At 41.4% G+C, this 12,045-nt stretch overlaps 1 protein-coding gene across 1 annotated transcript in view; it reads right to left on the reverse strand.

The window, feature by feature from the left end:
* Positions 1 to 12,045, reverse strand: part of MROH8 (maestro heat like repeat family member 8) — a 59,942-nt gene that overhangs the window by 15,916 nt on the left and 31,981 nt on the right. Inside the window, exons 12-16 of the mRNA XM_045980872.1 lie at positions 10,097 to 10,257; positions 4,914 to 5,049; positions 1,516 to 1,706; positions 418 to 555; positions 28 to 142 (exon numbers count right to left, since the gene is read on the reverse strand). Coding sequence (XP_045836828.1) covers positions 28 to 142; positions 418 to 555; positions 1,516 to 1,706; positions 4,914 to 5,049; positions 10,097 to 10,257 — 741 coding nt within the window. The remainder of the gene's footprint in view (positions 1 to 27; positions 143 to 417; positions 556 to 1,515; positions 1,707 to 4,913; positions 5,050 to 10,096; positions 10,258 to 12,045) is intronic.

Raw genomic sequence — 12,045 nt, forward strand, 5'->3', positions numbered from 1 at the left:
TGGAATCCAGTTTCCAACGAATCTTACCTCCACAAAAAATCCTGCAGATGTGAGTTTATGTTTATCATTCCCTCGGTTAAGAAGAGGGACCAACAAGTACATGACTTTATGTGCAAGGAGGTGATTTCTTTCCAGCAATGCACTGCAAAACAGAACACCCAACAGGACACCTCTTAGAAATGCTCCTATCCAGACTGCATTATGCCCGGGGCCAGGGGCCCACTGAAGATTTTGCCCAGCTTTAGGTGCAGAGGACGGTATGGCAGTGGCAGGACGTTTGAAAAAAATCTACCTGGAATTATGGGTATTTTAACCTGTGATGTTATTCAACCTTGGTTGCTATTTTAACTAGAAGGGGGGAAAAATATCTAAAGCAATGCTGATTTAGAGCAGGTATGCACGGCAAGGAAATCTTACTTGGCAAGGAGAGATACTCCCTGAAGATGGCACTCTTTTCCTTCCAGGAGGGTCCATCCTTTATTCTTTTCCATGATGTTGAATTCCTGCCAGCACAACGTTCTGAGGAGGAGAGTCTTTGTAGCTTGTATGGCGAAGCTAAATCAAACCAAAGCAGCACAAGTGAATAGAATAGATCCCTCCAACTCATCAGCACACAATCACCCTGCTCTACCATGGAGGAGGGCCATGCATTTGATAGCTCTGGATAAAATAGATGATATGGGATGCTAAACCCAAACCCATACCCACTGCTTTTTTAAAAAAGCTTTATTTAGGTACAGTATATACTCCTCCCCCCATAAAATATACCCACACTGCTTTTTATTATATTTTATTTATTTATTTTTGAAGTAGGCTCCATGCCCTCATGAGTTCAATGAGGGGCTTGAACTCATGACCCTGCAATCAAGAGTCAAGTGCTTAATCAACTGAGCCACCCAGGTACCCTCAATACTATCCTTACAACTTTAAACTACCCCTACAACTGGGGCCAGTAGAGCATGTGACTCTTGATCTCTGTTTCATGAGTTTAAGCCCACATTTGGTGGAGAGATTACTTAAAAAAAATAAAATTAACTATCTCTATTACTTACTGAACTAGTAAGCTAGCTATAACACCAGAGAATCCTAAAACTAGAGGGTCCTTGGAGAATACCTAGTCTGACCTAATTTACAGATAGGAAAACCAAAGCACAGAACAAAGGAAGATTTGCCCCAGAGTACATAGTTTATTCAATGAATGAGAACTACAGTTCAGTTCTCCTCACTTTTAGTGAGGTGTTCTTGAATAATCCACATTACAGCACTTCCTCTGAAAGAAAGTCATGTGCCACCGTGACACTAATGAATTTCTACTGAGTTTATCTTGGTGCTAATAAAACAGACAACCAAACAGTGAGAGCCCAGAATGATTCCTGGGCGTTTCATCCTGATGTCCCATGATAGCAGATCATAAGCTCTCCCTTGGCTGGAACCATACCTTGGCTATCTTTGTACCTACTACAGTGCATAGAGCTTAGTGTTAGTTAAGGTCAATGAAATCATGACAGGCAGTACCACAAAGGGGTGACCTCTGAAGACATTTCTTGTTCCGAGTACAGGCCACTTGGGATGGCGACATCAGACATGGTGAGACCGATGCTGTGGTGTATCTGGATGAGCAGTGTCATGAGAAGCTGAGGAAAGAGTCGGAATGTAGCTGCTCGGAGCCTGTTCCCCACAAACACCTCATAAAGGGCATCTGTTGCCTGTGGTAGAAAAGGCACACCATAGAGCTGAACTCCTGCTAGCATTGCTCCTTACTTTTGCTTTATTTCTGCTTGTGCCTGAGTGCTTAACTGACTGAGCCACCCAGGCACCCCAATGTGATATTTTTAATACATAAACTTTTATATATCAATAAGAAGAAAATGGAAAGGCTACTCGAAGTGCGGGCCACATACCAGCAGCACTGGTATCATCTGGGAGCTGGTTAGAAATGCAAGCCCCACCCCAGATCTGCTGCATTAGAATGTGCATTTCAGTAAGATCCTCAGCTGACTGTGGCTTGTGTGCATATTTAATATGAGGAACTCTGGTGTACAGAACATGAGCAGATAAGTCACAAAATGTAATGGCTAATTAAAAAACATATATGGGGCGCCTGGGTGGCTCAGTCATTAAGCATCTGCCCTCAGCTCAGGTCATGATCCCAGGGTCCTGCGATCAAGTCCTGCATAGGGCTCCCTGCCTTGCAAAGAGCCTTCTTCTTCTCCCTTTCCCACTCCCCCAACTTGTGTTCCCTCTTTCAATCTTTCTCTGTCAAATTATTAAAGTCTTTGAAAAAAAAAAAACCCTAAAACATTTACAAATGTTTAATCTTACCAATAACAATAATATAATTAAAATAATAATTTTTTTTCACCTATCAGCTAGGTAGCAATGAAAAGGCTAGGGATGCTCAGTGCGGTAAGGGTGTGGATAAATGGGCATTCTCATATATGACTGGTAGAAGGCAATGTTTTAGAGGACCATCTGGGAATTCTCAAAAATTTAAGTAAGTCTACCCCTTGAGCTAGAAATTCCCCTACAATGGCCTTAATCCTAAGAAAATAATTAGGGGGTGCCTGGGTGGCTCAGTCGGTTAAGTGTCCAACTCTTCTTTTAAAAAAGATAGATAGATAGATAGATAGATTGATTGTAGAGAAAGAGCATGGCAGGAAAAGGAAGAGAGAGTCTTTTTTTTTTTTTAATATTATTTATTTATTTGACAGAGAGAGATCACAAGTAGGCAGAGAGGCAGGCAGAGAGAGAGGAGGAAGCGGGCTCCCTGCGGAGCAGAGAGCCCGATGTGGGGCTCGATCCCAGGACCCTGGGATCATGACCTGAGCCGAAGGCAGAGGCTTTAACCCACTGAGCCACCCAGGCGCCCCGGAAGAGAGAGTTTTAAAGAGACTCCATGATGAGTGGGGAGCCCACGTGGGACTCAATCTTACAACCTGGGCCAAAACCAAGACTCAGGTGCTTAACTGACTGTACTACCCAGGTGCTCCAATCATCCAACTCCTGATGTCAGATCAGGTCTTTTTTTTTTTTTTTTTTCAGATCAGTGTTTGATCTCAGGGTTGTGAGTTCAAGACCCACATTAGGCTCCACACTGGGGGTGGAGTCTAATTAAAAAAAGTAATAATAATTGGGTATGTATGACAAAATTTTATATGCATGATTACGTTTACTGTAGTTCTGTTTTAATGGCAAAAGTTTAAAAATTGTCAAAATGTTCATGAAGAGGAAACCTGGAAATCAAATAAATGGTTCTGTACCATGTTACATATTATCTATTTTTAAGAAGTTAATAATAAATGAATTACTATGCAGCATGAAAAGGATAAGAGAGTCTCATATTTTGAAATGGAAAGTAGTTTATATTATTAAATTAAACAAACAGATCATCAAATGATATATGTAATTTGAACCTACTAATATATACATATAATTTTATAGGCTAACATGATTAAATATATAACTTTATCTGACACAACTCCTAAAACTAAGATAACATTACAGGGATTTAAAAAAAAAGTATAGGGGCACTTGGGTGGCTCAGTGGGTTAAAGCCACTGCCTTCAGCTCAGGTCATGATCCCAGAGTCCTGGAATTGAGCCCCACATCGGGCTCTCTGCTCAGCAGGGAGCCTGCTTCCACCTCCCTCTCTGCCTGCCTCTCTGCCTACTTGTGATCTCTCTCTGTCACATAAATAAATGAAATCTTAAAAAAAAAAAGGTATAAATCCACAAGAACAGAGAGAATAGGGGAGGAGACAATGGCAGATTAGAGATGTCAGAAAAATTCTGGAAGCTAAAGAAAACCTGTATAATAACTTATGTTAGAGAAAGCTGAACTATAAGCTGGTAGGGAAGAAAATAAAATAAAAATTATATATTGATAGTGGGGAGGCTGTACATGTAGGGGACAGAGAATAGAAACTTTGTACTTTCTGCTCAATTTTCTTGTAAACCTAAAACAACTCTGAAAATGTCTACTTAAAAAAATAGGGAAAAGCTATACCAAATAAATATATACATAAAAAATTTATATATCTATAAATACTTCTAGAAAGTTCATTTTTAGGGAGAAGACACAGCTAGGCTAAGAATGGTTGTTAGATTCTCGAAAGACTGTTTTTTAAAAACTGGAAAGAAGGGGCACCTAGGTGGCTCAGTGGGTTAAGCCTCTGCCTTTGGCTCAGGTCATGATCCCAGGGTCCTGGGATCCAGCCCCACATCGGGCTCTCTGCTCAGCAGGGAGTCTGCTTCCCCCTCTCTCTCTGCCTGCTTCTCTGCCTACTTGTAATCTCTCTCTCTGTGTCAAATAAATAAATAAATAAAATTTAAAAAAAATCAAAAAAATACATTTTGGAGACTGTGGGGACTGAAAACCCAAAATATTTGCCTTCTGGTCCTTTACAGAAAATGTTTGCCAAACTCTGCTCAGGAAGAACCTTTTCTTTCTATGTTATATTCTTCCATATTATTTGACTTTTTTCTTTACAAGTTGTGTATTACTCTTTAACTATGATGAATATTTCATTTCATTTGAAGGCTCCATGCCCGAGGTAGAGCCCAATGTGGATCTTGAACTCACAACCCTGAGATGAGACCAGAGCTGAGATCAAGAGCCAGACAACTAACCAACTGAGACACCCAGGTGCCCCAGATGATACATATTTTTTAAAGGGAATATTTAACCACACCGATTAAACCAAACTTCATTAAACCCTACTGATTCCTTCATTCTCCCGAGCCCCCTCCATGTCAAACCCTTGGTAGAGACATTATAGATTTATACATGGATGACAGAAGCAAACTTTGTGAGGGCTGAAGAAAGACACTCTCCAAACGGAGCGCTGGACCAGTTATCCCTAGAGAGGGAGCACACTGTGCTGAAGTAGGAAGGGGCAAATCTCAATGGCTTACAGCAACAGCCACATAGGCCATCTTCTCTTGGGTGGGCGCATTATGGCATTTCTGTAGCTTCCTCAGAAGTCTCCACAGAATCCAGGTAGTGCTGGGCAGTTCCACCTCCAGAGTTCTCCACACCTCAGCCAGATGCCTAGAAATCCCAAAGAATAGGAGGCTTCAGGAGATAGCTTATCCCAAGCCCACCACGATGACTACAACCTTCCTAGAATATGGAATCCGATCTAGAAGTGGTTTTCCTCTCTGCTCAGCTCTTTAGGGTATGAAAAGTCTTAACAATCTGATTTCACTACAGTTACTCTTAGTTTTGTTTTTTAAAGATTTTATTTATTTGTCAGAGAGAGGGGTGGCTCAGTTGGTTAAGCAGATCATGATCCTAGATCAGCTCAGATTATGATCCCAGTGTCCTGGGATCAAGGCTCATGTCTGGCTCCCCACTCAGTGGGGAGTTTGCCTCTCCCTCTGCCCTGGCCTTGCTTGTTTTCTCTCTCTCTCTCTCTCTTTCCCTCTCTCTCAAATAAATAAATAAAACCTTTAAAAAGAGAGAGGAAAAATGAGTGAACAAGCAGGGGGAATGGCAGGCAGAGGGAGAAGCAGGCTCCCTGCTGAGCAAGGACTCAATCCCAGGACTCTGGGATCATGATCTGAGCTGAAGTCAGATGCTTAACTGACTGAGCCACGCAGGTGCTCCACTCTCAGGGTTTTACAAACTCAAGTTTCTATGCCTCATCATGGGCTTCAGGACAAACTAGTCCTAATTTACCTTTTCAATCTTACCTTTTATTCTGCTAAAAATACGTCACACACATACCTGTGCTCTGGCTATCCCAGACCATTCACCTTTACCAAACTAACAACAGACTTCGACAGCTCTAGCTCTGCTCATCTCATTTCCTTAAACTGGAAGGTCCTTTCCCAAACTCTCCACTGCCCATCAACAAAACCCTTCTAGGTCCAGCTCCAATATCCTCTCTTCTGTGAAGCTCTTGTTGCTTCTTTACCATGTCTCTCATGAGGGTTCTCATAACACTTCCAAAAATTTTTTTAAACTTTATTTTTTTCAAAATTTCTCCTTTATAGAGGTTGCCTCAATCTTACGTGTGCTATTTTTGGTTCTCTGTACATGTCTCTCTGTTCCCTCTGGAGGCAGAGATGATGCCCAGTTTTTATTCCATGAATCCCTCAAGGTCTAGCACAATGCTAGGCCCACAGAAGGCATTCACAGATTTATTTAACCCAGTCTATGGTCCTTAAATTTTGGACAAGTGTAAGCACAGAAATAAATCTTTGATTTTCTTCAGAAAAGATCTCTTTTCTCTCTCTCTCTCTTTTTAAAGACTTCATTTATTTGACAGAGAGAGAGGGGAGGTGCACACAAACAGGGGGAGCTGCAGAGAGGTTGGGAGAAGCAATGATCATTGATGACAATGATATTATCATGATCCATTGAGCCAGGAGCCTGATGCGGGGCTTGATCCTAGGACCCTGGGATCATGACCCGAGCTGATGGCAAATGCTTAACCAACTGAACCACCCAGGGATCAGGAAGAGATCTCCTCTCTCTCTCTTTTTTTTTTTTTTTAAGATTTTATTTATTTATTTGACAGCGAGAGAGAGATCACAAGTAGGCAGAGAGAGAGAGAGAGAGAGGGAAGCAGGCTCCCTGCTGAGCAGAGATCCCGATATGGGACTCGATCCCAGGACTCTGAGACCACGACCTGAGCCGAAGGCAGCGGCTTAACCCACTGAGCCACCCAGGCGCCCCAAGAGATCTCCTCTTGAAGAAAGACAGTGTGTAATAACTTTCTTCTATTGTTGACTCAAAGGTGGGGCATGAGTCGTATATATATAATTGTATATAAACACTATAAAGGAGCATTATGGGCGGAAGATTGGGAGTTACTCATGGTTTTGATCCATTCTCTTATTTTCGGAATCTATCACAAGGTATCTTTGTGTGCTAGATCAAGTGTGGTCTTCCAGTTGTCTATGTATTAGAATCGCTCTAAAAATTGAGAGGCGTAAGGACTATTCCAACATGTCACTCCCTATTCTGATCATTCTAATCTGTGGATAAAACAGAGTAAGAAGGTCCTAAAGGACTCCTAAAGGGAAGGCCAGAAAGGCAACGTGAAATGCTGAAAAGGCTCATAGCTGGTGAAGTAGACTACAGAAGATGAACATTCATTCTTGGGATGAAATTAAGAAATTCCTATACTTACTTATCCTTTTTTTTTCCCCCTCTCTGAATTCCTGAGGGTGTAAATGAAGTAATTTGAAAAGCTATTTATTGTGAAAGAAGTGTTTTAAAAATGCTTTTGGTCTGCTGCAAGTTGTAAGTGTGCTGGGAATGCATCTGAATTAGGAAAACACAATGTTAGCCTATAAGGCAATGGTTTACATATTTTAGTGTGAAAAAAAAATCATCTGGAGAGTTTGCTAAAAATATGGGACAGGTTTCACCTCCAGCGATACTGATCCTGTAGATGTGACATGGTTTTTGTTTGCCCATCAGCTCTTTGGGAATGGGAATTCATCAAGCTGTTTCATCCCTTCCTTGTGTTTCGTTTTGCCTTTCCCTTCTGTCTGGAATGCCTTTTCCACTGCCCTGTCCCACCTTCTAGTTGGCTAACTTACACTAAATACTCAGCTTGGGGCAGCCCTGCTTTTAGCAATCCCTCCCCAGTCTTTCATCTAGTTAAGTCATCTCCTGTGAGCTTCCACAGAACTGTCTTATTTTGCTTTGGAATCCTGTTATTCCTCTGTGTCTGCTCCCAGACTGTGCACTGCCTTGAGGTCAAGGTCCGTGTCCTGTCCCTTATCTCCCCAGCCCAAACAGCACCTTGCACATAGCAGATGCTTTGAACAGACTCCTAAAAACAATCACCCAATCTGCATGTAAACCAGCTAAAAGACTTCAGGTAAATGACCAAAAATATAATAAGAATGAAATTTCCTGACTATGCCATTTTCATTTCTAGCAGATTCCACAACTCTCCTATGATCTAAAGCAGTAGGTTCCCAAATTCATCCAAGAGCTAGAACAAATACAAACAATAAATAATGCTAAAGTTACACTTTAAAATAACTAAGTATATTTAATATCTGGTACTAAATCATATGTTTCATATAAGGATCTAGTGTAGATAAGATGAAGCAAGTAGTAAAGATTTTGTTTTGTTTTTGTTTTAATTTTATTTATTTGACAGAGAGAGAGAGAGAGAGAGAGAGCGCAATCAGGGGGAGTAGCAGGCAGAGGGAGAAGCAGACTCCTTGCCAAGCAGGACTCGATCCCAGGACCCTAGGATTATGACCTAAGCTGAGGGCAGGCGTTTAACGACTGAGACAACCAGGCATCCCAACAAGTAGTAAAGATAACAATAATGTATTAGAGAAATGTATAAAAGAATATTCTATTTTATTTTAGTCAACTAATTTACTTTAAAGATTTTATTTTTAGGTAATCTCTACACCCAATGTGGGGCTTGAACTTACAGCCCTGAAATAGAGTTGCATGCTCTACCAACTGAGTAGAGTTTTTCTTCTTATTAATATTCTTATTTCTTCTTAATTTTCTTACTAATCTTCTTACTAATTAACTTATTAATTTCTTATTAATATTCTTAGTAAAGAATATTAAAAATAGATATGTATGAACTCATTTTTTTCTTTAGATGGGTAAAAATCTTCCTTTATTTGATTTAGTGGTAGAGTGCCTTATATTCAGCTTAAACCAATCAAATTCAGTAAAAAAGGGGCGCCTGGGTGGCTGAGTGGGTTAAAGCCTCTGCCTTCGGCTCAGGTCATGAACCCAAGGTCCTGGGATAGAGCCCCTCATCGGGCTCTCTGCTCCGCTGGGAGCCTGCTTCCTCCTCTCTCTCTACCTGCTTCTCTGCCTAGTTGTAATTTCTGTCAAATAAATAAAATATTTTAAAAAATCAGTAAAAAAAAAGCCACTAAAAAAAAATCAGCATTACACCAAGACACTGTGAGAACCATTCACTGAAAGTGGTTTTCAAACAGTTTAAAGCTAGGAAATCTTTTCTTCATATATAATAACTACCCAGAATCGTGATACATGAAGCAGACAAGATGAGATGTCACTTTAGGGCATCTGGCTGGCTCAGTTGCTAGAACATGCAACTCAGTCTTGGGGTCGTGAGTTTGAGCCCCAAGTTGGGCGTACAGCTTACATTAAAAAAAAAGAAAAGTAAGAGACAGATGACGCTCTGGTTGAAGGGGGTGGGGGCCTAGAACCTTCTCTTAATGCCTCACTGCCTTCCTCAGAAGGGATCTCCTGGAAATTCCAGGATGTCTCCAACTCTGAAAGCCACAAGTCTTAAAAAAAAAAAAATCATCTTGTTTGTTCCTCCAAATGATTTCTTATTTATGGATTTATTTTTATTTTTATTTTTTTGTGCTTATGTTCTGGCTAAATCTCAAGTACATCACAGACATCATGGTATTTACCCCTAAATCACTTCAGTATTGAGCTCCTAGGAATAAGAACATTTTTCTGTATAACCACATTGCCATTTCATTCCTAAGAAAGTTACACTAATTCAGTAATCAATTAGAGTCTACATTTAAATTTTCTCAAAATGTTCTTTTCGTAGCTTTTATTTTCATCCAGGATCCAATAAAGTTCACATATTGGATTTGGTTATGTTTCTTTAGTGTCTTTTTATTTAGAATAGTACCCCAGCAGGTTTTCTTTCATGACATTAACTTTTTTTTTTTTTTAAGATTTTATTTATTTATTTGACAGAGAGAGAGATCACAAGTAGGCAGAGAGACAGGCAGAGAGAGAGGAGGAAGCAGGCTTCCCGCGGAGCAGAGAGCCCGATGCGGGGCTCGATCCCAGGACCCTGAGACCATGACCTGAGCCGAAGGCAGCGGCTTAATCCACTGAGCCACCCAGGCGCCCCCATGAGATTCACTTTTTTGAAGAGTTCAATCCAGCTGTCTTATAAAATGTTCTCATTCTGGATTTGTTGAATTGTTTCTGGATTTGTTGGACATTTTACGCATTATATCCTGACTTATATTGCAGTATCTGTCTATATCTTATCTCGTCTACAAGGATATCAACAGATTTCTGAGAGCAGCCACATTCAACAATACCAGGGGCTGTGTCACCCACCCCAGTTTAATTCAGAAGCTGTACCAGGTTCTGTTACCTGTCATATGGTACTGGATGACACAGAAGGTGGCTGATCACTGTATCTGTGTACTTGGGCCTGGAGATAAACAAACTCACAGTATTTATGATTTGTCGTCGGACTCTAGGCTGGCTGATTATGGAGAGCCGGGCACAGATCACTCCCATAATTTCTGGTACCTGAAGAAGGAAAACAAATCACTAAGACCTTAATCCTGTGGGACAATGACAGTTACTGAGGATACTGTGGCTCCTTCTGAAAGACCCTGGGGGGTGACAAGAATGTTTAATAGATTATCAAAACTACTTAAGCGGCACCTGGGTCACATAGTCGGTTGAGCTCTTGGTTTCTGTTCTGGTTGTGATCTCATGGGTCGTGATCTCATGGGTTGTGAGAATGAGCCCCACATCAGTTTCCGTGCTCAGACAGAGTCTGCTAAAGATTCTCCCTTTGCCCTCCCCTACCCCAGCTCTCTCCTCCCCCCACCCAATAAATAAATCTTAAAAAATATATTTTATCTATTTATTTGAGAGAGAGAGAGAGTGAGAGAGCGCACAAGCAAGGGGGAGGGGGCAGAAGGAGAAGCCAATTCCCCACTAAGCAGGAACCCGACATGGGGCTTGTTTCCAGGACTCTAGGGTCACCACCTGGACTAAAGGCAGACACTTAATGGCCTGAGCCACCCAGGCACCCCAATAAATAAATTTTTTAAAAAAAACCTACTTAGAGGGGCGCCTGGGTGGCTCAGTGGGTTAAAGCCTCTGCCTTCGGCTCAGGTCATGATCCCAGGGTCCTGGAATCGAGTTCCGCATTGGGCTCTCTGCTCAGCAGAGAGCCTGCTTCCCTTCCTCTCTCTCTCTGCCTGCCTCTCTGCCTACTCGTGATCTCTGTCTGTCAAATAAATAAATAAAAATCTTAAAAAAAAAAAACCTACTTAGAATAAATCTGTATGTATGCATCCATACATAAAACGATTTAGAGGAACTTACAAAGATATTAATAATGTGACTTTGAATGACGGGATATTTATTTTTTCACTTACATATTTTTAAATTTCTCTTTGATGACTATATATTGACTTTATAATAAACCAAACTAGTAAAAGTATTGCAAGGAAGTTGGGATTTTTTTTCCACTCTGACTCTGAGAATGTCAGAGGAGTCCATACTTGCCTCCACCCAGAGATGTCTACCATACTCAGGAGAAGGAAACAGGAGCCACCGAGCTTTGGTCCAATTATTTTGCTTGGCCTACTCTGCCCACTCATAGACTCATGGCTTCAAGTCTGTGGCAATGTCAGCCTCTCAGAGAGGCAGTCATCAATACCCTTATAATAAAATGGCCCTCATCATGCCCAGTTGCCAGAAGCTGGTTTAAGCTGGCATGCAATGCAATTCTGGTCACTAAAACATGGGGGGAAAATACCTTTTGGGAAACATATTTCTCCCTGATTAAAGGGACAAAAGGAGGACAACATCTCTCTTCTTTGCTGGATATAGCCTTATTTTCTCATAAAGTCTAAAATTACTGTGACCACCTTACGACTTCATGAACAGGAAGCGTGGCAGATGGAAAAGCCCCTGACTCTTTGATGACACTGCTGAGTTGCTGAGCCAGGTTCTAGAAAATGCTTCCAGCCTTCTTATACAAGAAGATATATTTTTTTAAAGTTTTATTTATCTATTTATTTGACGGACAGAGATCACAAGTAGGCTGAGAGGCAGGTAGAGAGAGAGAGGTGGAAGCAGGCTCCCTGCTGAGCAGAGAGCCCGATGCAGGGCTCAATCCCAGGACCCTGAGATCATGACCTGAGACAAAGGCAGAGGCTTTACCCCACTGAGCCACCCAGGCACCCCTAAACCCTTTATTTTTAAAGATGGAGGGAGAGAGCATCTCAGGCAGCGTCTCATGCTGGGTGCAGAGCCTGATGTGGAGCTCCATCCCATGACCCTGAGATCACGACCTGA

Source organism: Meles meles, chromosome 16, assembly GCF_922984935.1.
Source record: "Meles meles chromosome 16, mMelMel3.1 paternal haplotype, whole genome shotgun sequence".
NCBI lineage: Eukaryota > Metazoa > Chordata > Mammalia > Carnivora > Mustelidae > Meles > Meles meles.